Source organism: Myiozetetes cayanensis, unplaced genomic scaffold (genome assembly GCF_022539395.1).
Source record: "Myiozetetes cayanensis isolate MyiCay16 unplaced genomic scaffold, myiCay2020 scf5-8, whole genome shotgun sequence".
NCBI classification, from domain to species: domain Eukaryota; kingdom Metazoa; phylum Chordata; class Aves; order Passeriformes; family Tyrannidae; genus Myiozetetes; species Myiozetetes cayanensis.
The window spans coordinates 44,974,266-45,000,734 of NW_026087742.1; the positions used below are offsets into that span (position 1 = coordinate 44,974,266).

Genomic DNA, 26,469 nt, shown 5'->3' on the forward strand with positions numbered 1-26,469 from the left:
TAAATTAATATAGCACCTCTTCAAGCAGTATACTCCCTTTGCAACTGTCCAGCTGCAACATGAGCATCTCCTTACCTGCTAACTACAGCATCTAACAGTGAAAGGCACATCAGTTCGCACATCTATCCCTTCCCAAATTTAACCTCAGTATCTAAAATCACAATCTGGATTTGCAGATCTGCAAGCCAGTCACTTTACAATGCACCTTCTGCAAACTCTTCGTGTTACAGCAATCAGCTGCAGGTTTGCATATAGCTTGCAAGTATTTATCCAAACAAAACATAAAAAACTACAAATTGACAGCTTGTGTGTAAAAATATATATTCTGAATGAAGTAAAAGCATCTCTTAAAGTAAGTATCTGGGACATTCTGAGTTGCTTTGTTTTCTTTCTGTCACTGCTGCTAAAACTGCCTTCTTTTTTTCCTGAAGACAGAAATCCTTTCCTCACACTTCCTATGTTTTAATTTATTATTTGGGAACAGGAACTGGACCAAAACAAACACTGAAACAGATATTTTTATATGTATACACATGCACTTAGACATAAATATACTTCTATCATACCACTCTTCAATAATGCTTGTTGTACAAGAGACTCGAGACTTCACTCAGATCCCCAAGCAAGGGTTGCAGTATTCTGCAATATCCCAGAGAGCTCCTGGCCTTCCTGCTGCCCTACATCATCATTCACCCTCCCAAGACAGTTCTTCCTGCATGTGTAGTCCTTGGTGACCAGGAGGTATCTCCTCTTAGAAATAAATCAGCCATAGAGCTCCTCTTCCATATGATACCAAGTTTGACATAAAAATTGAAAAATTACCAAAAAAATGAAGCCTGGTGCAGTTCTCTATGTTCTTTAATGGCACTGGCTGCATAGATGCAGCCTTATTCTCTTTGCTTGGCCTCAGCATTTACGTCCTACTTGTCACAGCCTCTTTGTAAGTCTGAAATACTTATCTCTATTCCCAAATTACTGTGGGTCAAGTGAATCATCCAGAACTCGCTACCCAGGCCAGCCAAATGGACAATATGTAACTGCATTATTTCCTGAAGTAAAGCTTACACCAGTATGCTCGCAGAGGCAGGAGAACCAATAGATAAGTTTCCCAAACAAGTGTTGGATTATAAACAGAGGTTAGATTTGTCCTCACTATACCCCAGAGTTCAACAGCTTCACTAGCCTGGGCACCATGACAAGAGTAGCTGAGTCAGCAGGCAAACACCTGGATTTTACAGGTATAACTATTCTGCATGCGCTGTGCCATCTTACTCTGTCCAGGAGCCAGCCTGTTGATTCCAGGACACTCATTAACAAACGCACCTGACTCACCCCAAAAGGAAACATACCAGAAAACCCAAGTGTCACCAACCCAGCAATCAAATGCCTTTTTTTTTTTTTTTTTTTGCCACAGGAAAGATGTCAAGAAAGATGTCCAGGTAAAAGGATGTCGGCAGCGTGACAGATCCCAAAGCGCTGCCTGAGGGTATGGCACGACACTGACAGAGGAACGAAGGCACAGCCAGGTGGGAGCTGGGAGTGGAAGGGGCAATGGTTGGGGTAGTATCTCTGTATGCACATATGGGCGCTACTGAGGCTCAAAGCAAGTCTTTCCATACACGAGACCATGACTGTCAAACTCTTCTGCGTCCAAAAGCCAGAAGTTATCGGTTCAATAGAACCAAAATAAACTGAACCAAGTAAAAATTGCATATTAAAAAAACAAAACAAACAAACAAAAAAACCACAGGAGAAAAAAAGAAAACTACCCTGAAAAAAAAAAAATCCCTTAAAAGAGTTGCGATAAGCAGAGCAAAGCACCATGCCGCCAGCGGCCAGGGCCGCCTCCTGCCCGGCCCTTCCCTCCCGCCGCTCACCGTCTCCCTGCCCGCCGCGCCGCCGCGCAGCGCCTGCTGCCGCTGCTGCTTCGCGTCGAAGGCGCTGCCCACGGGGCACCAGCTGGTGCTGACGGCCCTGCGGCCCGGCCCCGCCGCCCGGCCCCGCAGCGCCCGGCCCAGCGCCGCGGGCAGCGCCCGCCGGCAGCCGCCCAGCATGGTGGAGCGCCGTGGAGCGGAGCGGAGCACACCGACACCGACACCGACACCAACACTGTCCGCTCACGGCGCGACCGCGACCTCCGAGCGTCCTGGCCGGGAGGCGGGGCCGGAGCAGGAGGCGGAGCGGCGGCACAACGCGGAGCGGGGCGGAGCTCCCTGATCTCACCGCCCCTCAGCCCACCCCCTCCGTTGGATTCGCTGCTCGCGTTGTTCCGTGTTCCCCGGGCTGTCGTGGGCCTGCTCCTTTCGTACTCGCGATCCTTCCGCTTCCCCCGGCTGTCCCGGTCACCTACTCCCCCTCCGGCAGCGCTGGAGCCTCTACCGGCTGATCACAGAATCACAGAATATGCCGAGCTGGAAGTGACCCACAGGGAGCATCGAGTCCAGCCCTGGGCCCTGCACAGGGTCATCCCCAACAGTGACAGCACGTGCCTCAGAGTATCATCTAAACGCTTCTTGAACTCTGATATCTGTCCTACACGTCCTCCAGTTAAACCTAAGTCCATTTTAAAGCGTTTCTTGCCCTAGTTGTTTCTGTGACAAACTTAACGGCGATGGCTTACAGGAGAAAAAACCTCCTCCTGGTGAAAAATTCACATAACCCTTTCCTCTGCCTTTGTATCTCCCTTGCAGTCATTTACTTGACATGAGAAGTGCAGCTGTTCTTCCTGAAGAAACCTATTGTGCCATTTTCATTTGGACTCTGTGATCCATACTGAGGGTTCAACAATTGTGAAAATATGCCCACATTCCCTTGTCTCCCCAATATCCTGAGGGGTGATGGGAAGCCAGGCCTCATGCTCCAACCTGCATTTGCACTGAATTTCTTGGTGTTGACCCATCTTCATTGGCATCTCTGCTTTATTCTCTACTAAGGGAAGTGGATGAAACGTATAACATTTGTTGTTATGTTTTTGAGTTTTAGAAGCAGGAGGGGAGAGAGAAAATTCTGAAAAAAATCACAGAAATTAATCTTTTATGGCACATCAAGGAAATATCTCTCAATCAGTTCTCTGGTATGACTACTTCAGTGTTGATTAAATATTATCTTTCATTTGTTGCCCTGGCTAATTCTGAAGTACAGCAGTATTATGTTGTATTTTTGCAATTGCCTTTAATATCTGCCTACATCGAAGAATCCACAGGGCACTTCCTCCTATCCCTCTATTTCACTCCATTTCAGACCTTTGGCTACATGGGAAGCAAAGAACCATATTTAAAAGCTATAAAATCCACCCAGCTACGAAAAAACTTGCTTGTGCCATAGAACAAGCAAGTGGCACCTGTTTGATACCTGTGAAGGTATCCTGGCCTCTAGCAGCATGGTGCTTTGCTCTTTGATCCCTGTGAAGGTATCAAACTGCACTAATTCCAAGTTTAAAAATTATTTTGAAATGGTTGGATGCAAACTAACCAAATTTCAAGCTCACCTACATATGCCACCTTTGAAGAAATAAACTGGCTTAGAAGTAGCTGCTGCTTCATGTTTATACAAGATGGCAGGGACTCACATGTTATAATTCCAGAATTTTTATCTTTCATTTTGTCCCACTTTTTTGAAAAACATTTGTCCTTCAGGACTTGTGAATGCACCCCTGTGCATTCCTACAGTAAGTCACCAAACCACTAATGTGTTGATTCAGAAGAGTTAGAGTTGTCCTCTTTTGCACAGAAGCTTTTTCTGAAAACAACTGTCTGTTTTCTGTTGAATCCAACAGAAATTGTTCAGCAGATAACAACTTTATTAGGGAGGGCTAAGGGACACAGATATACAGCATTCACGGATGGCATGAAGTTATATGGTGGGCAATGAGAGTGGCTCCAGCGGGTCAGAGGTGCTGAACAGGAGAAACCCAGAGAAGGTGGTATCATCATCAGCGTCTGCAAACAGCCCATTGAAAGTCTCCCCTTGGTGAGCCTGCAGCCACACCTCGTCTCCTCCCTGCAGCTCCAGGATGGCAGCTCCTGAGGCCTGGTCCTCTCCACTCTGGTACCTGTCCACAGTGTGCAGCATCTTGATGCCGTTCTTAACTAGAGCTACTCGGACGTTCCTTGAGTAGACAGTGATGTGGTAGGTGAAATAGTAAACACCAGGGTATTTGCAGGTGAATTTGCCAGTAACTGGGTTGTAGTCGTTGAGACCATTATACAGCACCTTGTCAAACTTGATTGGGCGATTTGGAGGAGGAAATTTGGTAGCAACTGTAAGGCCAACACTGAAAGCACTCCTTGGCAGGACTCCTGGGGCACCTACATTCCCCTTTTCTCCTCTGTCTCCTTTCAAGCCTCTTTCCCCCTGAACTCCTGGATTACCCTGTGGCCCTACATCTCCAATATTACCTTTAGGACCTGGATTACCAGTTGGGCCAATTGGCCCTGGGAAACCAACTCTTCCAGGATGGCCAACTTCACCCTTTGACCCTTTTGGACCAATGGGTCCAATGTCTCCTTTTAACCCCTTTTGTCCTTGCAGTCCCAGCTCTCCCTTCTGACCTTTGTAACCCACTGACCCTATAACTCCTTTTGGCCCCAGTTTGCCAGGTCGTCCTCTTTCTCCTTTATCTCCTTTGTTCCCCTTCTCTTCAACAGTCCCATTGGCTCCTAAAGGAAGGAGAAAAAAAGAGAGGGGAAAAAAAAAAAAAAAGGTTAGTTTCTCGTGGTCTTCCACTGGATTAATAGGGCACAAATTGAGTTTCAGCATAAGGAAATATATGTGCAGGTGTGTGTCAGTACTGTATATACTGTGCTCACTCTACACACAATTTCTCATACATTTAAGTGCAGGATAAACATAATACCTAAAGATAAAGAACCCCTTATTGTGTTAGAAAACAGGTGCTCTTGCTGACAGCAGCAAGAATAAACTCAAAGAAAGGAGAGCTTTCTACAGGATGATGACAGCTCACATCATCTCAGACACAAGCAGCATCTGTCCAGACATTTGTTTTCAGCCTTTGGTATACAAAATAGGTGACATGGTTCACAATTTGATCAGAGGAAGGAGGTTTTTTGACAACACCCAGAATTTGCTTGCCATGTGTTTTCTGTAATTTCTATGTGATGGAACTTTGCTTGGGTTACCTAGATTGCTACTGCAGCACAACTAAAGGCTTTTTGTCCTAGTTATTTGTCACCATATGCTCCATTTATCCTTTATCCACTCCTGGTCTGGAGTTCAAAGGCTTTGAAAATCCTCTGATTGCTGCACAAGGCTTTGAAAGTGAAGAATCCCATGATGTGAAGGGGATGATAGCAGTTGATAGACAAAAGATACCAGAAAGAACACACGCTCAATCAATCAGAAAAAGAACATGATAATTTCTGCAATAGGGCCTCTGGCTTCTTATGTTTGGAATAATGCTCTTTCTACAGTTGACTGTTCTCAATTTACAAGTGAGAGTATTTAACAGAATCAGTGAACTGAAAACAGATGACATTGTATAGTGAGCCTCTGGGAAAAGCAGCATTGGTACATCAGGACAAGGACACAAGAGAAGAAAGTAGCTTTAGCATTTTAAACAACATTTCTGGCCTCATGTCTTACGCTCCTTCAAGGGATGTTTCTAATAGACAGGAGAAAAGTCTGAGGGATGTAGGGCAGCTTGTAATTACTTCCATGCAACCATATGGTATTTCTCAGGGTCACCTTCAGGATTCTGGAGAACCTGGACCCCGTCATTGGCAAGTTGCTGTTGGATATACACATTGTCTGCACAGTCACTCTTCGGATAACAAGTCCCTACTTATGCATGAAGTATACAGGATATATGGTATTTTTAGGTGTATAACTTGTGTCTTCTACAATTTGTTTTAAAAGTCCCTTTCCGTGAAGTTTCATAGGTAGCTACAGGATCCTCACTTTCCTGAGGTAGCTGCAGATGCAATGTCTTGCTTAGCAGCTGACAAAAGGATCAGAGATGGGAAAGGCAGGATCAGAGATGGGAAAGGTAGGATAACAGGCTGAGTGAACAAGTTGTGGGGTATCAGAGGCAGTGGGATAATTTGAGGTGGCAAATTCCTCTTGTATTGTCAGCATATGTGTGCAGCCTCTACTACTTCAGGAAAAAGGGGTTTTTAACCTTTATGGTACTTTTGCTACAGCTAGAATGTATAGCACGTCCAGTATTCACAAACAAAAGGGCAGCAGTTGATAGACAAATAATAAATTGAAACACTTCTTCTCTGACCTTGTTCACCTTTCTCTCCATTGGCACCATCTTTTCCTGGAAAGCCAGGAACTCCTGGTTCGCCTAGTACAAAATTAAAAAGCATATTTTCATTAAACAAATTACCGGAAAACTTGGGATGAGTCCTTCTTCAATCTTTCCTCTCCAAGCCTGGTTGTAAAGCGTACTCTTATTCCTGACTTTTAGTGGGTGCCACTGCTGGTACTTTTATCTTATGGAGAGATTGACAGAGAGCACAGAAACTCTGCTTGAGGATGGTGCTTTTTTGACACAGAAGGAATCCTTGGCATAACAAGGTTATTGAGGTGTGTAGAGATGCTATATCCTTGTAAGCACCACGAGTGTGAAAACTTCTTGTCCTGTTGTTGCCTCCATCCATGGAAACAGAGTGAGGAAGCCACATTCAGGAAGAAATATTGCAGGGGCCAGAAGCCCATTAGTAAAACATGGACATGGTTTAGCAGTGGACCTGGTCATGCTGGGTTAAGGATTGGACTTGATCATCTTAGACGTCTTTTCCAACTGTAATGATTCTATGATTCTATGAATGGTAAACTCACACCTCAGGAAGAGATGTGTAGGAGTTTGATTGATGGTATTGAAATGTTACAGTGGAGTAATACTGCCTGTAAATCTGAGGAAGGCATTCACACTCTTGATCCCAGTATTTAGCATGACATGGACTTTCTACTGCTCTAAAGAGACCAATTATAGAAGTAATTTTTGTAGTAAAGTCAAAGATGACCAGGAGATGATCAAATAATTGGATTTGCATCCAGAGTGCGACAGAAGAAAAAAGAGTTGGCAGTTTGGATGTAACCATATTCCAAGGGTAGCTCTCCAACCATACTGACCTGAGAACAGTTCTTTAGCAGTTTTCTGCACGGTGGGTGTAGCCCAACGTGTGCTGAATTTTCATTGACTTGGTAAGGAACAAAATGAAGTCTCATGTATTTAACTGCACTGCAAAGGTGTATGTAGTACATACAATATAAAGAATGGTACAATCACCCCAATTTGTTCCAACAGAGAATAGTACAGTCATCAAAATAAATTAATCAAGGAAAAAATGTTGGGGACTTTATCAGAAATCACTGGTATAATGTGATAAGTCATTGGAGTAAAGGGAGGACCTTTATAAGATAAATGAAAATAAGCAAGCTTTAGATTTTCCATTTTCAAACCTTCCTGGAACCACGCATATAGAAAAAGAGGGCAGTTAAATGTATTTGCCTATTAAGATGCTAGTGGACTTTTTCGTTTGTTTGCTTCTAGATTTTAGCCAAGCTAGGGCAGGGAAAGCTGAAGGAACATGTAAAGTGATTGCTTGGCAGAGAACTATAAATCATTTTATAAACAAAAGAGTTCAAAGTAACTCCTTAGCAACCACTGGGGTAAATACCTAAGTAGGTGGACTTGTCTTTTGGTGGTTCAGGGAAGGCCATAAGCAGTGAAAAGTCTTCATTGCCCAAATTGTAAGTGCTGGTTATTTTTCAGCTGTTCTAGTTTACTCTATAGCCACACAAACAGCTGTGGTCTCTAAGAGAGATTCAGGTGTTAGGAAAAGGATCTGGTAGATCTTGCCTATACCAGCATAGCCATGCTAGTATACTGCACATCAGCTACACCTTCAACACTGATTCTGCAGCACACACTGTTTGAGGATGCATATACTTTTCTGGTGGAGCAGGTGATTAATTATCTTAGCAACCCAGTCTGTTAAATACAGACATTTCCACTAGCTTGAACCTGCAGTTGTTTTTTTCTTTACTGGGCTTGAAGCTTTTATAGAAATATAGTTGCTATCTTAAAAGAGTATGAGAAGGTATATAGGCTTAAAAAGACATGAAAATATTCCCACAACACAAGATAAAGCCTTTTTTCTTTTGTTTTTATCCCGTGGACATGACATCTCCATAGTATTAGCTATCTTGCTTTTGTTGTTAAGCCTTTCTTTATATTTCCTTCTTCAAACAAGTAAATGACAAATGTCTGAAATGTTTTCTGAAGACTAGGCAGAATAATCCCATTCATGCAGAGTGACTACAGACAAATTTGGGAATGAATGGCATTGCATTTGATGCATTAAATCATTTATTCTGAATGGAGTACCTGTATCTCCCTTGTCGCCTTTTGGACCGTCGCGTCCATCACGGCCAGGTGTGCCATTGTGCCCAGGATTGCCAGGGATGCCAGGATACCCTTGGGTACAGACAGCCTGTTCTTCTGTTTCTGCTGTGCTGACTACAATAGCCAGCAGTACAATCCAGCTTTTCATTCTTTAGATAGGTTATATGATTTTGGCTGAAAGACTTAAGAAAGCAAAAGTACATCTGCCTAAGTCTGCCTTGGAAGGGGGCAGGGTGGTGGAGGAAAGAAAATAAGGAAATGGGTTTTCACCATGTCTATTCTTTTGTTTTATTCATAAGTCTCTATATAGCATTAATTACAGTCCTGAAGACTACTGAGTGCTATTTTAAAGAATCATTTTATGGGAATATCAGCCATAGCATCATTATACATTTAAAACATTAACTTAACACAATTTAAAATATTCCTTAATTCCCTGTGATTTGGAGCATCATATTCTGTTTTGTATTTTCTTACACAGCTTGACTTGTGGAAATTAATGGCTCTGCAAAGGGAAATTTTGATGTGGGTAGATGGTGAGCAGCTAAAAGTCACAAAAGGTCTGGGGAGGTTTAGAGCTATCCTTGATGTCCTCAGAATCTATCCAGCAAACGAGAAAACAACAGCTCAGTGCATCCCATAAAGTTTTACATTGTTCTATTTAAACCATAAGTGCATTGACAAAGCCTAGATTTCATGGATTTGACTGAACTTAAACCAAATTTCAAGGTCATAATAAAAAGGCAATTCAGGCAAAAGTGTTCATTTTTAATTTCTTTTTCCCACCACCAATTGCAGCAAGGAATATGCAGTTGCAGCAGCTATAGACAAAGAACTTCCAGTGACTGGTCTTACTCCAACCAAAACCATGAAACCCCAATGCCTGGCAAGTCTACAAGGTTTATATACTATATAATACTACAATAATAATGTTTTTGCTGTTCTGAGCCTCAAAATTTCAAGTCTTGCAAGATGATTCAGGTAGGACCTGTGATCCCACATTCATGCACAAGGATTCATACAGTGTCCTGTTTCTTTGAGCTGTAGTTTTGCTTACTTAACATATACACATTCCTCTTGTTCAGAAATCACTTTGCAAACTCCACTATCCAGAACAGTGCCCAGAGAGGAGCTATTTCATGGCCATTGCTGCTTTTCAGAGCCATGCAGAAGACTGCCTACATCCTTCAAGAAGAATAATTACAGCCTGCTAGCAATATTCAATCTAAATATTCTTTTAAAGTAATTTATGTAGGAAGACCCCAATTTTGGGACATGTTCCTTAATCTTTTTATTCTGTGTTCAGAAAAGTTCCCTATTTTGTAACAATTACCAGAAATCTGATTTATGGCCTTTGCCAATGGTCTAGAGAGAGATGTTTAATCACCAGCCAGCAAAATCCCATCTTGTCTGCTGCTGCTGGTTGACACCAAAGAAAGCTGAAAATCGATAAAACATTCGCTACTTCTGAGCTATACAATTTTTTTCTGCCTTAGTCAAAAGACTCCAGAAGAGTGCAAAAGGAAGTGCTGTGTGTGACGCTGTTAGGATGTGATGCACCCCATGGAGAAGTCTGACAGTCTTTGTCCACTTACAGAAAACCCCACTCTCAGTTGTCTAATGGAGCATTTCTTGCCAAGAGAATAGACAGTCTGGTCCCCATACATGCAACCCACTCCACAAGCTGACATTAATATCATCACTGCATATATAGGATCCTTGTTCTTACCTCATTCACTTGGTACTTGCAGTGTTCTTGGGCATCTTTAACCAGAGTGGAAAAGCTTCACATAAAGGAGTGCACGCTCAGATATGTGCCTTGAGGACAAGTACTTGTTTGGTCACTAAATTCTCAAAGGTCAGTGATTTAATTCTGAGAGCTGTTCAATAATTAAAACACAGTTTTAAAGTGGAATTTTCCTATTTATTTCAATATTAAGCTGAAATGCTCTGTGTTTTGGCTTTTACCACTGTTACATGAAAGAAAATTGTTAAAATGGATTAATAAGGCTTTGATTTGCCTGTTCCATTCCACAAATATGTCACAAAAATGTTAACCTTTAACAGGTTGGTTGGTTTGTAGGATGGAAGGCATGTCTCACAACACTATTGTGCTGTAAAACATGTAATAGTTTCTGTATTAAGTAATTTAAAATGGAATTTGAGAAAAAGACTATAGAAATTAAAACCAAAAATGCTGAGAAAATAGCATTACAAATATTAGCTGGTTATGGAAAAGAAATAACAAGGTTGAATTAAAGTAAATTGAATGACAAAGAGAGCTTTTCAAATGTAATTAGGAGGCTCCCCAATTAGTCATTCAAGCAACAGTGAAAGCTTCTGCTATAGTAAATTATGTACCATCGGTAACTAAATTTTTAAAAGCTATAACTCAAAACTTAACTGTGTCTTCTTGAAACTACTGCAACTGCTGCTAAGGACTTGTGGAAGTAAAGCAACTGAGCTTATCATCAACTCCTTAAATGCTGGTCATGAACACTGAAGGATAAAACCAAAAGTCACAGGAGTTAATGTGTTATAGGAAGTGACCTTAATTCACCCTCGTTGGTGCAAGTGGCTGAAAACAGTGTGTCTGAGGGTGTTCCCACACTGCAGACTTGACACGTGTGGTCAGCACATACCGAAGGACGTAACCTCAGTACCGCCGAGCAACAAAATTTTCGGTAAGGTCTTCACCACCACCCTGTGGCAATATGAAAATACTGCAAGCGTTGTGGTGCCCTGGTTTGTATTTGGGACACCGTGTCTACCGTGCTCTGAGGAAAAGGAACGACCATGTGCAGCAATTAGCTGCTCTACTAGAATGAACTTCTGTAGCCAAATTAACCTCGCTGATATGCTAATTGAGAAGCAGAAACGAGAGCCATGACAAACAATCCCTTTCTTTTTACCAATTAAGCACTGTCTGAAATTTTCAAAGGTTGCTTAGTCTCAGCCTCCTTTCTCTACGTAAAAGTTTGATATAAAAAATATCCAACCTTTCCAGCTTAGTGCTGTGCCCTCAGTGGTCTGTCCTGCCATGCAGAAAACCTGGATTTCTTGACAAACCTTTCTGTCTGCAGGGTCCTGGGAAAGCCAGTGGCTCTGGTGGAAGAGCACTGGAGGTTCCTGGTGACATGGTACCAGCAGTGACGTGCCCTGGGCCTCCCAGGGCAGCACAATCTTTACAGTGACCCAAACAAAGCTGTGAATTTTACAGTGACAACAGTCACAGTCTGTCTGTTCCATCCTGAGTTGAAAATGACATCATTTATTAGTTGGGCTACCTCGATGGACTCTGCAGTTAGTCTGGTTTGATGCATTTTTAGCAGAGAACCAAGAAAACTGCTTGTAGGAATGGCCTTAAAGGCAAATGTGATCCCCAGCTGGTTTCTGATGTGTCTCGTCTGACCACACAGTAATGCCTTGAAAATAATTACACTGTAGCAAAAATTGATCATTTGCTCTTAAAAAACATTGCACGTGAATGGAAGGAGATGCAGGGGTTTTTTTAGATTGATTGCTGTGCTCATTACCTTCTTTAGGAGATGAATATGGCAGTAATGACCACAAGCTGGATGGTTAGTAAGATACCTGATCTTATTAGCAGAGCACCTTCTAGACACTTTTTCAGTGAGACAGTATCTCTAGTCTGGGGTATGCTTATTGGAAGTGGCCAAGGTTAACTGTGCCTGGTGAATCTGCCTACTGACAATTCACTTCAGTGTATATATTGGGCCTTCTGGCTTCTTATTTCCTATGTGCCAGAAATAACGAGGAATTTGGCAGCTGCCACGTTCTGCCAGCAAAGTCCCTCAGGTGTACCTCAGGGATTCCTTTCCTCTGTATTGGAGGAGTAACTGTACTCCTTTCCTCTTAAGCAGTTTCAGCTTTCCAAAAAACACCAGGAGAAGCAGTCAGTCAATCCTACATCATCTTATGTTTCTCTTCTGAGAGAAACTCAGCCCTTGAAGGGCAGTGGTACTCCTTCCTCTGCTGCTGACCTCTGCCCTCTCAGGTTAGCCCTTCTGAACTTCACTGACACCAGACTCCAGTGACTCTGATGGATACCTCCCAGCCTTCACTTGCCTGCAGAGTGGTTTGTCTGTCACTGCAGGTGGCCCACTCTGAATGCTTGGAACATTAAAATGACTCAGGTAAAACCTTGCCCAGGTGTCATTCAGTCATCAGACCCCCCCCTCCCCGATGCACAACAGAAATGTAATGTAAAGAGAGGGAGGGTCCGTATGGGGATGCCATATGGAGTCTATAAAGGGGATGTGGGTGTAAATACATACATATACAAACACATACACACTTGCACACAAGTCTGTTTTTTAAAACCAGAGCCTGAATACCTTATAGTGGCAGTGTGTGAGTTCTCAGCCCTAGGCACTCATCTGGACAACCAGAAGTCAGTTCTGACTGCAGTAAACTAAATCTAACACAGATATAAGATTAACAAAAAATGTGATGTGCTGACAGCTTATACACTTCTGACGTATTCTCATAATGACATGTCCTCTAGCTTATTAGAGTAACTCAATTTTGTAAAGCACTTAGAAATACACTTGTGTAAGGAGTATTTGTGTGCTTTTCTTAAAATCCATGAGGTGTGCAGTTTTCCATTGCTGACTTTTTCATTTCTCCTTTGGTACTGAAACATAAAAAGGCTTGAGTTCTTGTTTCTTGTTACAAAGCACAGATCATCATGTAGCCTTAAAAAAAACCTCAAAAAACAAACAACAACAAAAACAACACCCACCAAAAAAACAACCAAAAAAATTCAAGACAAGCAGTGCTATTTCTGTGTAAACTAAAAGCACCACTTGATAGATCAGCTCTTTAAGAACTTTAGAGTAACTGATAGTAGAACTGATAGTATAGAACGATCCACAGGATTTAGCCTGACTGCCAAAGCATGAAATAAAATGCACAAATGAGTTCACCATGGCCAGGTGAACCACAGAGTCCTTACAAAGCCTATTGATTGCAACATCCTACTCAAGTGTTTGCTCAAAGTATGTTTTTCTGTCATCCGATCTACTGCACTAAGTGCTCAGACTGTGCCTCTCACTTTGATGTTGGAGCACTCAGCGCACATCCCGCTGCAAGAGCAGCATTTGGGAGGCCTGAGAAACTCTCAGCTTTGAAGTGAACCAAGAAATGTAGGCGCATGAATATTAAAATAAGAATAATAAATTGACAAACCCAACTATTCTCCCAGCATTTGAATTCACCAAAACATTTCTGATGAAAAGATTTCAGCAAAGTTTTTTATTTTGTTAAAGCTAATGTGTCTCAGCAAAACATAATTTTTGACACAGCCTGCAGCAGGAAGGACACAGGTATGCCTTTCAGATGTGGTCCTCTGCCCTGTCAGAATAATGAGAAACAAAAGACTTCCCCAAATCAGAGAAGTAAGCTGAATCCCCAGCAGGTTGCCCAACAAGCAGGCAGGTAAGCCTGCTCACACACATTTATGGAACACACCTTCTGGGTAAACCCTTTCAAAAGGTTTTGCTTTCATTCCAAAGAAAATAAAATTTAATCCTTCTTACCTGCACTGTAGTACATAAGTCACCATCCTCTGTTAGCAGGAGCTTTATTAATACAGAAGCTGCATTTGCATTTATTCCAAGGGGAACTGTGGGAGCCCTCTGCCAGGACAAGATAAAGCACAGTGATCACAAATGCATATGTCTGAAACAACAAGAAGGATGGACTTTGCTTGAATGATGAAAAAATTAAATCCCAGAATCAGTCTTAGTAGTTGTTATAATGAACTTGTGCTGGGAAGTACTGTAGCCATTATTGGGAAAACAACAGAGGGGGATGTGACTTTTTTCTTTCAAATACTAAAAGAAATATGACAGTTGATGTATTTTTGCATCACAGAGAAAATTTTGTAGACAATAAAAACCCACAACAATTTTAAAACTGCACAATAAAGTTTTATAAGACAGAGATGAGAAACATCAGCTTTGTACATTATTTAATTCAAACATATACAATAAGAGAAAAATAATAGGAATGTAAGTTTATTACATTTCCAGAATGTAATAAGTAATAAGTTTATTACTTATTTCTAGAAAATAGATTCATTTGACAAACAATGTTTGAAGAGTAAATAAACCTTGGAATGCAATTTCTTCAGAACAAATGCACATCAAGCGACTGCACTCCTATACATTGTACTTGAGCCATCAACAGCCAATTCCTCTGCTCCGTAGCCAGGACACTTCATATACAAAATGTGTAACAGCACACAGATGGTAAGATGCACAAAGCAATGTAGGGAAGATAAAATGTTACAAAACACTTATCAAAATAAAATATATATGCGAGTTATCCCTAGTATTTACAACACGTAGTTTTAAATTAGAGATCATTCAGAAGGCATCTCCTACGTACAAATGCCACACGTATAGAAAAAAAGCAGAAAGGCAGTCAGAGAAAAGTACTATGTTAGTTATGGCTAAAGACCTTTGGCTCCAAAACTGTGATACAATTGTTTTCAAAAGACAACTAAAATGTGGAACATTTGAGAAGTCTGTCTTTGAACTCAGTTATTACACTGACCACTAAAATTCAATGTGAAATTTAGCATGGCAAGAGCCACTTGTAAAACAATCTTATTATTTTATACATCAAATGCTTTGAGTTAGATGCAATTATGGTTTGGCATTTTCCTAACTCAGTGGGAACGTATTTGAGGACAATTATATTTTACTGCATCTCATGCAAAAAGTCTGAGGTTATCTACTCAGCAGGCCATTGGGAAGGCTCAGGCTGTGCTCTATCTAAATGAGGCACAAATGTGCTTAGTAGTTGCCCTAGATTTTTTTATAGTAATTTCATGCAAAAGCAAGAGGAAAAGAACAGATGTTGCCATCACACCTTTCTGATCATATATAAGCTTTGTCTTCAGAAGGAGAATCAGGGCAAGAGTTGCTAGAATTCAAACTCTTACATTTTCGTAGCAACTCTTTTTCCCACATACTCTAAAGTGAGGCTGAGTCATGAATACATATTTGTCTTAATTGTTGAATAATGTAATTGTGTGTTTTTATTTCACTATAATTTGGTTAAAATACTATGGCATGGTATAAAATTGGCCTGTGTTACTATATTTTATCTTAATTCTGTTGCAAGGTCAAAATGCAAAGAAAGACACAGAGAATATTACAAAACAACCACATCTATATGAAGGGTACTATATGTAAAACTCTCCTGAGTAATCTGCACCATGAAATATTTTCTTTTTACCTCTTTGAAATTCACTTCTTGAGAAAAAAACCTGCTGCATCCAAAACCATATACAAACATTTCTGTTCATTTTTAGGGCTAAGGCACCAGCACTAATACATGGGAAGAGCCTTCATAGGCACTGACATGTCAGAAGACAGACCCCAAAACCTCTTCTTTTTTTCCCCAGCACTCCACAGACTCCTAAGCCCTGAAAGGAAGTAGGTTTCAACAAAGACACGTATGGAAGTGTGGATTTCATAATGTCTTCGGGTCCATCTGGCAAAGTTTCTGAGCAAGCCCTGCAATCCAGCTTCAGTCTCTTTTGTGCATCCAGAACAAGTCTTTCAAAATGTGATTATGAAAAACATCATCTCCACTTCCGCCCTACATGCAGACGTTGGTCTGCAGGCCTGAATGTGGCAAATACCCACAAAAACGGGTATGTAAGAAATACAGGAGGGTTACTCATTTGAGGGGAAGGGCATGCCTGCATTTGGAAGTCTGTTCCTTGTGTTTAAATTGAGCATTTAGAATTATCTTTTAAAAAATCTGAATAGCAATGGCTTATTTTAAACATCAAAAGAAAATACAACCAGCTTTCTTCACTCACTTTCCAGTGCACTTTCTTTAAGCTGGATCATTAAAAATGTCAGGGCACATTTCCAGTTCTTAACTGATCTAGGTCATCTTCCATTGCTATGAGAAAGCACAAGCAATTAAGTTCAGTATGCAGGGAACAATGTGGCTGGGCAGCACCAGACTTTGCCTTATTGCTGAGCTATATACACAAGGCATTTGAAATGTACAGTTGGTCAAAACATGTAATTGAAAATCAAACCCACAAACCTTAGCAGAAGTTGCCACAATGTTATCAAATCACAGGATCTAGTGACTAGTGGGCTTCACAACACTGATGAGAAATAAAAATATAGAGGTAACAACAGTAGTAGGAACAAATACATCTTTAAAATAAGGCTTTTTTACATTGTTATTAAGATGCCTGGCCTCTAGCCCCTTGTTTGTTTTTCATATATTACAGATCCATGACAAAGCTGATTGTGTCCATTGTCAAAAAATACCCCTGGATCTATCCTTATCATCAGGTAATGCCCCTAATCAGCAGCATAGGATAAAGTATTGTAAAGACATTCACGGCATATCAGTTCTGAAGCATATGAAGTCTTTATTTCCTTCCATATTCCCAACAGTCTTTTCATCCTTGATGAGAGCTATCAAGCAGAAATTACCAGTGCTACAAATATCAGGATCCTCTTTCTTCCTGGTGGCTTTCAAAAAGTTGTTCTCACAAATCAACTTCATGTCACAGGCAAACGGCAGCAATGCAAATCATGGACTGCATATGCTGGCCAGAGCTGACCCTAATCAAGTCAGGTTCTTCCCCTTCCAATAGGGATGACTCCAAGACAAAAATCCATCTCCAGTCCACACAATTTCTCTGTCCCTTCCAGTAAGGATCTCTTTCTTTGTGAAGAAGTCATTGGTCAAAACCCATTGTCAATTGACTGTGTATAGGAAGCTTGGATCCAGACCACTTCAACATATTTACATTACTATTAATCCATTTTCTAAGTCAAAATATATGAAGAAAGTGTGAGACCTATGTAACATAGCCAGCAGTCACTTTGTACTGTCTCAACGCTGACTTTGTACATTCACATTATCTCTGTTAGAAAATAAAAAACTATTATTTACACAGAGAAATAAACACACTGGAAATATAAAGAAGAGTCTCTCAGGCAAAGAAGTGCACAAAAGGGGATATAAAACCTCTACACTGAACAGCATACATACATGCAGTATATTGCTCTGACTGAAATCAATCAATCAGAGATGCCCTGGGCTCCTCTTGTTTCCACTTGTGTGCAATAAATGCACGTATCTTTACAGTTCATTTCACCTCTGTTCATGTTTCTACATGACAGAATAAAATTTCCCTGTTCCAATCTGGAATATGGTAAGGCCTTGCGGGATGTTCTCCTGCCATTTGGCAATATAATAAAAAAGACAGGAAGGATTAGGGTCCCCCTAAATTCTGCAGTAGCTAATTAATCTCATGGGATGTCTCCATCTGATTTTAATGGATGGTCTCTGATCAGTGCTCCTGGAGGAAGGAGAAAAATCTCCTAAGATTCCTTGCTGATACATCCCTAAGGAAAAATACCTTCCTATCCTAAATTTGGCCATCAATATAGGGTTAAGAAAAATGAAATGTCACAATGACCTGCATGACTCCATCACTACTTCAACATAACTAAGAAACAGAGATTGAATACTGCTACTTTTGAGTAACAGCAAACTGTCTTAGTCAGAAGAAGAGACTGCCCTTCATCAGTAATGCTGACACGTGGCAACACAGACCTCAGAGCAGTCTTGAGAAACTTCATTCTTATCCTAGACAAAGGCTGCATTTCTGGCTCAAGGGAAGCCAAGGTTTTGCCTCCAAAACAGGAGATTCGCTGAGCTTGAGTAAGATTAACTGTGTCTCCAAGGTCCTCCTCTCTAGAGTAAGTCTCCTGCTATGTTGAAATCCTTCCAGGTCTTTGGCCTCTCACTTTTTAAAGGGAGTGAGTTTGTTGAAGGTATGCCAGAAGAGGGAAGGCTTCCGCTTGGGTTCTGCCAGGGCAAAGACCTGCTGCTGCGGGACGCTGGTAGGCACAGTGATGTGTCGCTGGTGAATGGGATGCAGGGTCTGGTGTGGAGGAGGCACAGGACACCCGTTATAGCTTACACCTGCAAAAGGAACAGTTTAAGAAAGTGTATGAGTCAGCTAGTGAAAATTTAAGCACAGGGCCAGGGGACAGTATGAACTTTGCCATAATCTTGAATGGAAGAACTACTAAAGGTTACTTTTTCTGATGTTAGACTTTATAACTGCTGCACTGATAACTGCTTGAGAATAGTACCTGTAAAAATAACATTACAGAATTACCAAAAATAAGCAGCAGTTTCACATAGCCTGACAATATTGTTTGCACAAGTAAATCCTAGTATTTCAAAAGACTGACTTTATACAGCAGATACTCGAATTTTAGTCCACTCTAAGAATAAGACTGGGTAAAATACTGCTACCAACAATAATGTTATTTCTTCCATTTGGAATACATTTTTCTGGACAATGTTCTCAGACTTAGACCTTTGTGCTTCTGAACAGAATCTCCTAATCACAAACTTTAGCCACTCCTCTGAAAATCCAGACAGGTTTTAAAGATATCTAGTTACTGATAAAGAGAAAATTATTTAATAATATTAATCCCAGGGATCAGAGGACAACCTAACATCAATTCCTTCACTCCTTAATTCGACTTAAATCTTGTCCTACTTTCTCAATTTATTATCTCAACACACTAGAGATTTGTCCAAGTTTGATTTTAAGATGGAAAAGGACAAAATCACAATATATTTTCTGAGAGAGAAAATGAATTAAAAAATGAATAAAAAAGCTGTTTTCTGATAAAAAGTTTCTAGTCCATCCTTCCTCCTAGTCTAGGACAGAAGGAAGACATTTTGACTGTGTTAAAGTAAATACTGGAACATGTGGCTTGCAAAAAGAACTTTAGGACAGTTTAAACAAGGCACAGAATTGGTAAAGAAGAACAAGCTGTTTGAGTAAAAGCAAAGGAAGGAATCAGTAACACTCATTTACAATTTAATCTCTGCATGCACTTAAATAAACAGCTTGCCTTACCTCTTGAGTTACTTCTCTAATACAGACACCATGTAAACCATTAAATCTTTTTTAAAAGAGTGAGTAACTCAACCACAGCCAGACTGCGCTATTTCCTCACAAAAAGATCACTGGAACACAGTAAGAATGTAAAGCAATTCTGAACACCCACCTTTAATTTTTCCTTGCCTTGATTTACGGGCATTCTGCATGGCTTGTTTCTTCTGGTTTTCTGAGATTTCCATACCTATGCCAAAGTGTAAATTAGGGCTCTAGTAAAAAATTACTGTACCTAGTACCTGATTACATTAAATTAAAACAAATAAGCAAACTGTATTTTAAGCAATTATTAGTAAAGCTTAATAGTAATATACCTGAAGTTTATAGAAGTACATTTTACTTTGTCATATGAATTTAAAGATAGTTTGTCACTGGGATGATGATAGGAACAACTCTGATTTGCCTTTAGATTACATGGAAAAGCTCCTTTCCAGTTCCTGCAAATGGCAATCACTGGGGAACTAACCACACAATCATTTCTTTTCATAGATAAGTCTAGATAACAAGAGATTAAAAAAAGAAAAGTAAATTAACATTTCTGAATGATACAAGCCTCCAAGTAATAGATCACAAATTCAGAATCGTGTTTTTTTCACTCACTCTGAGCTAAGCTGGGGTAACAATATGAAGTCACTGGTATTGTTCCCTCCACTCAGAGGAGAGTACCACAAAATCTGCCAGACACTGCAGCAGGTTCTGGTGCGGTTATGGCTGCAGCAGACCAGGGCTGAATCCTTTACTTGCATTTCTCATGTACCTGTTTGCATTCTTGTATAACTTACATGGTGCTATAGTATGTGGTCAACTCTACTCTACTTACTGTCATGTATGATAGGTGTGTGACTGATCTATGATGAGTACAGAGTACAGAGATGCCAGACATCTGCTAGAAAAAGTGACACCAGAAACTGATGTTGTCTGGAATGCCAGAACAGGCACTCCAGTTTCCTCTCCCTGTGTACAATACAGTTGAGATACATGGGTATGTCATGTTTGCAAGGAGACAACAAGGTGCACATGATGTTGTTTCATTTCATGCTGTGCATAAGGCTGCATTCATTTCACTCATATGCATATAAAGAGCACAAAAGTTGTAATTCAAAGCCAAAATAAGTGCCTGGTTTGCTTCCTTTTGCATCTTCCCTCACTTCTCTATACTTTTAAAACTCCCTTTTTTATCCTGAATTTATGAAGAAGTTATTACAAATCAGTCTATTAACTTAAACCAGCCATAATTTTGGGGTAGCAGAAGTTTATATTATTCTGCAGGATTTTTTTCCTGTAGAGAAACAAGGAAACAGATTTTAAAAAATGAAAGCAATTTCATCAACAGAGATCAGACCACTTTCTTAGGGTTACTATTAGTGGTTTGGAGAAGGATTTTCTGGCTGTGGCCTTTTCTTCTCATATATTCATAAAAGCTAAGAAAAATAGATATGGTTTAGGAGACAGTGACTCACACTAAAGTGCCTTTGAAAATAGAAGTAAAATGCCACTTGCAGTTCCGAATTGGAAGAGTATGTATATGTCTCTGGTTAGATTAGAGGCTTTGTGGGAAGCCCAGCAAGATAGCTTACAAAATCAACATGATAAATTTAGACCTGTGGTTGAGAATACTGGCACCTTTCCACTGGTTTTGGCTAAAGGAAATGTTCAATTACACCAAAAAAAAGGAAGAAAGTTTAGAAAAGAAAAAGTCTTCTGATTAATGGAGAAAACATCCAAGCCACTATGGTGGCTCACAAGATCACTCACAAGACCAGATGGACACCAGATATCGCAATTCAGCTACCTTTCCTCTGGTTCATGATCCCTGTCCCAAAACAGGTGCGCCAGAATAATGAGTTGCAGTATTTGAAAAGCAGGTTTCCACATGGCTGGATGTTATGTGGGCAAAAGAGACTACATTTGCCTATATGCCACAGTTTCTCTTTTAACTGATATTTTTTTCACTATATTGCACTGTGCTTGAAGAGCAGCAAGCACAATGCACTCTCCTGTGCAATCCTTGCACTCAGAACCATGGGAGTTTGTGATCCAGCCCTAAATAACGTTTAGTACTATTATGAATAATCTCATTGTTATCACTGCCAGTACCACCACTGTCAAATGGTGGTATATCATTTTGAATATCATATGCTGATTTTCATGAGGTCCCAGTAGAACAAATAATAACATTTAGGGCTGTAGCTGCTACACCTTCTTTGCAGTTTCCTCATACTTGGGAATTTCTGCAGTAATGTCACTTAGAAGAAATGGTAACAGCAAGGCAGACCTGCTGGTGCCCAAGGCAAGCACTAGTGTGAGCCTCAGAAGCATCCTGACATACAGCATTTAGCCTGCTCAGCATACTCTCCAAGTGCTGCATAAAATCCAGGAAGAGGTGCAGAGCTCACAAATGCTTATCAGAAAGGTCAGGAATGGAAAATGTTCACTTTTTATCTTCTTTTGCTCAGTCCTGCTCACAAAAGTACAGGAGCTGTGTTTTATTCTTTAGTGTTCTTCCATGTGACTGTACGAGTGTTCTCATTGCATGCTGGAGTGGAGGCTTTGCGTAACTTTGTTGTACAAGGGATTGTGTGGTCACTTATCATCAGATCCTCAGCACTGCTCTACTACTTTCTGATCTTGTTCATCCTTTTACAATATCCACTATTTCAGAGTTCTGCTTAGGCAAATTAGGGAAGGCAGCTATATCCCGTCCCCAGGAGTACAAGGTGACAGAGCACGCTCTACACAGAGCAACTCATGGAAGCCGTCAGTGTTGTGCCCAAGAGGATCATAATGTCACACTGTTATGTTCAGGACAGGAGAAGAGTTGGGTTTGTAAAGTTTTGGAGAGTTCAGCTGTGGCTCCTTCATTGTTTATTCCAGACTTGAGACGACTGAGGTTAATTGCAACAGTTGGTGCAATGGGGAAGAGTTAAAACTGGTTTCAAAGTATGAATTGGTAAACTTGTATTTTCTTCAGCTCTATTATCTAACATACATATGGAGGAGGCCTTATTTTTGTCATACTTGCAACCATACCAAAGAAGAAAAGCCACTAAGATCAAAAGGTTTACATTTGTAATCTAAGGGTTACTCCTGTCTTCCTATTCTTCTGACCAAGTGTTTTAAGTGGATGTGGAATATAAGATTTGGCATAGTTTTAAAATTTTAATAACTTCTGAATTCTATCATCCATTTCACTGTACTTCCAATGTTATGAAAAGCAGTTCTCAAGCAGTCAACACACACAAATGCACTAACATTACTTCTGTAGAAATACTAAAAAGAGTTTTATTCTTCTTATTAGTATTGCTGCTTTCTTTGTGTATGTTTTGCCAATGAAATTTTGCTGGAGCTTTTGTCACTGATCTTACAGGAAGCATGAAACCGTGCAAATAAAAAAAAGAGCAAATTCTAAATATACATTCACACAGAAGACACTGTCCTTAGAGTGTCCCACAAGCTGCCAGTCTAAAACTGGTTGTAGGATGTGCTACCTGTTTCCCTGCTCACTCAAGGTTAGGCTTCATTTCTCTGTACACTGCCCAATATTGGGTTTGTAACTAATGATGCCATGCAACTGCATGGATCTCCTGGATACAGGTGGTGCCATTATATGACATGGGCAATGTAAACCTACAATTACTGCTGCTTGGCTTTGTCATAAAGTGTCCTTTACGAATAGATATTTTTGGCCAATAATTCATATAAAAGTGACAGGATTTTAGATGGATTTTTATTATTGATTGGTCTTTGTGAATTGCATCTTGTCGTATCTCATCTCTCATTCTGCTTCATAATGCACCACAATCATATGGGTGACACTAACTGCCCTGGACCTTTGGCCCACAGTGACAGAGCAAACACAGCTGAACTGTTGGGTAAGAAAGGGACACCGGTTCCAGATGACAGAGTACACATCTGCACAAAACAGAGAGAATGGCAAAAGCAAAAAAATTCCCCTTTGTTTTAACCACTGTTCAGAGAGGAAATTCTTCCACTCACCCATTTCCTTGTCTTCCTGAACTCTTCTCCTTTCACTTTCGCATGCCTCCATCCATCTCTTTTTATCCTCATGTTTTTTTGCACAGAACAAATGAATCTCTTCTGTTGTTCTGTTTATTATCTTAAAAGCATTCTTGACATTAATGTTGAAGTCTCTGTCTTTGCCATCTTCGATGTCAACAATTTCCATTTCATCCATGTCAATACGATCTTTATAATACAAGATGTCCCTTCTCAGTAAGTCCTTCTTACAGAACACAAGCTGATGGTCAAAAAGGAAGAAAGTCCTCTGCTGGCTTTTGCCTTGTTTTGATATTTTCATCAGTTCTCCTGAGTGGATCAGTTCTGAGCTTCTGGCTAACACATCAGGTCCCTAGGAAGATACAGATATAGATATGTAGTAAGTAAATAGTATTTTAAGATCTTACTGTGTGTCCTACCCAGTCTCACTATATAATCAAGTCTTAAGGTCACTCTTCTTGTATTTTTATTATTAGATTTGAAAATGTCACACAGTGTAAAATAATGTCATAGAGGTAAATTCAATGACTGTGGTTCTGCTCTACTTCATATATCTGCATAAAGGGGAAGAAACTAATTTAAGTCAGTGTAACAGGTTGCAGTTCTGAAAGAACTACCGGAATTCCAAAGGAGATTCAATAGCTCTATTATTAAAAACAAACAAACAAACAAAAAACAAACAAACAAACAAAAAAACATTTTGTCATTTCATCTCACGGACAACATCCACGTTAATACATGCTTGCTCTTCCTGAACTATAAACAAGGTGAATCAGTAACAGAATCATTGCAAATAAAGCAACTGGACTTTTAACTGAGCAATGACCACATGAAAAGTAGACATCATAAACAATGACCTGTGCAGAAAGACATAGGCTGCAGGAACATCGAGTATTGTACACAGTACCTTTGCTCAGAAAAGGGACAAGCTGACACTCACCTCCCAGTCTACGATAGAGACTTGCCAACGTGCAATCTTGTCTATGCTTTCTAGTCTCCGTTTTCGCTCATTGATCAGGCATGCAACGTTCTTCATAGCCTCATATGCAGCTTTTATGTTTTTATAATCACTGTGAAATGCAGGCACGTTTCAAAGATCACTTATGCAATGGACATGATGCAATTAGGAAACGTGACAAGTGCTAGCCCACATTACTCACTTGTCCCTCTACTCAGGGTGCTTAAATAAAGAGAAACCTGATTCTCAGCTATCCCAAACCTCACACAGTAGGCTGTACAATTCAGTGCTGCTGTACTGCTAGGGTTGTCCAGGAGGAAATTACTAAACTGCTGAAAGGAGGAAGAGGAGATAGATTAATGAACTGCATTAATGTCTACTGGAAACAATGGTAGAAACTCCCACTGACCTCGGTGATAGCTACATTTCAACAAAGCAAAGTTGTAGTGGGATTTTATTGGCAAGGGCATTCCTCCAATTATGTTTAACAACTGTATTTTCTCCTTGTTTCCAATGGCTGGATCAATGAACACAAATGGAGAATGCCACATGGGCATAAAAAATTATCAAAAGCAACTCCAAACAGGGTCAGTGAGGAACCCAAGAACATGGGCACCAGAGAGAGGAATTCAAGGCGACAGTACTAAGAAGGCAGCCTGTTTCCATGGGACAAGTGTGTGAGAGCCAAGACGGTCACCTTCCCCTGCCTGCTTTAGTACAAATACAATCAATTCAGGTCAGTCCTCCTGTCCTTCCAGTGTTCTGCTCCCCTCCTTCTCTGCTTCCCTTCCCTGAGCTCCCAACACGCCTATGAATCTCCTCAATGTTCAGGGGTATTTTGCCTCTGAATATCATCCATCATTCCTTCACCTTCCTCAAATGGAGTTTCTGAGAGGAGAGAAGGGAAAAGATGTATTTCTTGCCTTAGGACTCCCAGCAGAGCAGCTGCTTTCCCTCTTTTATCAGAATGCCTCTTGCAGAAAAGGAAGCCAGAGGTAGAACACAGCACGAGCCAAAAATAAATCCTGCAAAGGGGTTAGTCTCACTGCTCTTTTTATCTGATTCTGTCTCAGTTCCAATTTTCATCGGCTGCTGTTGATGGATGCACTTCCCTTCTAAATCTGTGCATTCTCTCCTCTTCCTATTTATATCTATGGAAACTCTATTGTGCCACACCGTATACAAAAAGTGAGATTAACAATAATAAGGCCCTACAAAACCAGGGAAGTGTCCCACAGGGTAACCACATGATATCCATACTGCTACTCTTGCCCTTCCTAATCTCAGTTCCTTCTTTCTCTACTGGTATTTCCATACCAGTATGAAAGTACTGCTTGTTTCATAACCTGTGGCCTTCACAGCAGGCTGTGCACACCAAAACTTCAAACTTTTTATGAAAACAAAATGCTACCATAAAACAGCTGAGGTGGAGCTTTACCAAAGCTCCATGTGGGTTTGTGAGCAACTCTGTACAGTGGGTGGGCACCTGTCTGTGCTTGTAGGTATCTCTGGATGCTGTGCCACAGAAAAGGAAAACAGGTACTTTGGGTCAAAGGTGGCAAGACCTTGCTGTCATTTTATCTACAGGTTTAATAGCTCACAGAACAAACTTTCTAAAATTAGTAGCAGTGAAAGAGAAACTCATGTTAGTAACTGTTATTGCAGCACTTCTCAGGTAGCCACAGAACTGAATGGAGGCATTTCCCACCTGAATGTCAGTACTTCACAGACCTTATATTTTGCTCATGGCAAAAATCCAGTGGTCTCAAAGGGCAGTTTTCTCAAGGTTAAAAAATACGGACTCTGGCCAAGGAAGCATTGCCTCAGGTTGCATTTGGACTTTGAGCACAGGGGTCACAATGGAACATTTTTCTTGCACTCATTCAAATTAAAAAGATAGACACTTAAAGATAAAATTGTAATTTAGTCAAAGATTTAATCAGCTCAGGGGTATACCAGAAAGGGCAATAACCTGCAACTGAAATTCTCATTTATCCCAGATGAAAATCTAGTATCTGGACTTTATTACAAACAAAGGCAATGTTTAATACTATTAAGTTTCTAAAAAACGTTACCTCCAAACATGCTCAGAGTGCATCTTTTTTTCAAAGACTCTCTTCAGCT

General features: G+C 40.5%; 3 protein-coding genes across 10 annotated transcripts in view; all 3 read right to left on the minus strand.

The window, feature by feature from the left end:
• The window catches only part of MIPEP (mitochondrial intermediate peptidase), a 71,021-nt gene extending 68,940 nt beyond the window's left edge, over positions 1-2,081 (minus strand). The window contains exon 1 of the mRNA XM_050332090.1: positions 1,878-2,081. Coding sequence (XP_050188047.1) covers positions 1,878-2,054 — 177 coding nt within the window. The 5' untranslated portion in view covers positions 2,055-2,081. The remainder of the gene's footprint in view (positions 1-1,877) is intronic.
• Positions 2,082-3,721: 1,640 nt separating this feature from the next.
• Positions 3,722-14,173, minus strand: LOC126648521 (complement C1q and tumor necrosis factor-related protein 9A-like). Of its 3 annotated transcripts, XM_050331571.1 has the most exons (5): positions 13,936-14,173; positions 10,104-10,254; positions 8,357-8,556; positions 6,245-6,307; positions 3,722-4,658 (listed from the first exon to the last, which is right to left on the minus strand). In XM_050331571.1, the coding sequence occupies exons 3-5, from the start codon at positions 8,520-8,522 to the stop codon at positions 3,853-3,855; spliced, it is 1,035 nt and encodes a 344-aa protein (XP_050187528.1). In that variant the 5' UTR covers positions 8,523-8,556; positions 10,104-10,254; positions 13,936-14,173; the 3' UTR covers positions 3,722-3,852. The 3 variants fall into 3 exon arrangements, with proteins under 3 accessions (XP_050187528.1, XP_050187530.1, XP_050187529.1); XM_050331573.1 differs by lacking the exon at positions 10,104-10,254 and having other exon boundaries at positions 13,936-13,963; XM_050331572.1 differs by lacking the exon at positions 13,936-14,173 and having other exon boundaries at positions 10,104-13,080.
• Positions 14,174-14,306: 133 nt separating this feature from the next.
• SPATA13 (spermatogenesis associated 13) overlaps positions 14,307-26,469 on the minus strand; it is a 147,364-nt gene continuing 135,201 nt past the window's right edge. For all 6 annotated transcript variants that reach the window (XM_050331564.1, XM_050331568.1, XM_050331565.1 and 3 more), the window contains 4 exons: positions 24,328-24,457; positions 23,367-23,739; positions 19,483-19,557; positions 14,307-18,376 (listed from right to left, as the gene is read on the minus strand). In XM_050331564.1, coding sequence (XP_050187521.1) covers positions 18,195-18,376; positions 19,483-19,557; positions 23,367-23,739; positions 24,328-24,457 — 760 coding nt within the window. In that variant the 3' untranslated portion in view covers positions 14,307-18,194. The remainder of the gene's footprint in view (positions 18,377-19,482; positions 19,558-23,366; positions 23,740-24,327; positions 24,458-26,469) is intronic.

Coding starts and splice junctions, on each gene's coding strand:
- LOC126648521 (XM_050331571.1), bottom strand. CDS start 8,522: ATGAAAAGCTGGATTGTACTGCTGGCTATTGTAGTCAGCACAGCAGAA. Junction 6,308..8,356: donor AGGCGACAAGGGAGATACAG/GTACTCCATTCA, acceptor ATTTTGTACTAG/GCGAACCAGGAGTTCCTGGC. Junction 4,659..6,244: donor TGGAGAGAAAGGTGAACAAG/GTCAGAGAAGAA, acceptor TCCTTCCTTTAG/GAGCCAATGGGACTGTTGAA.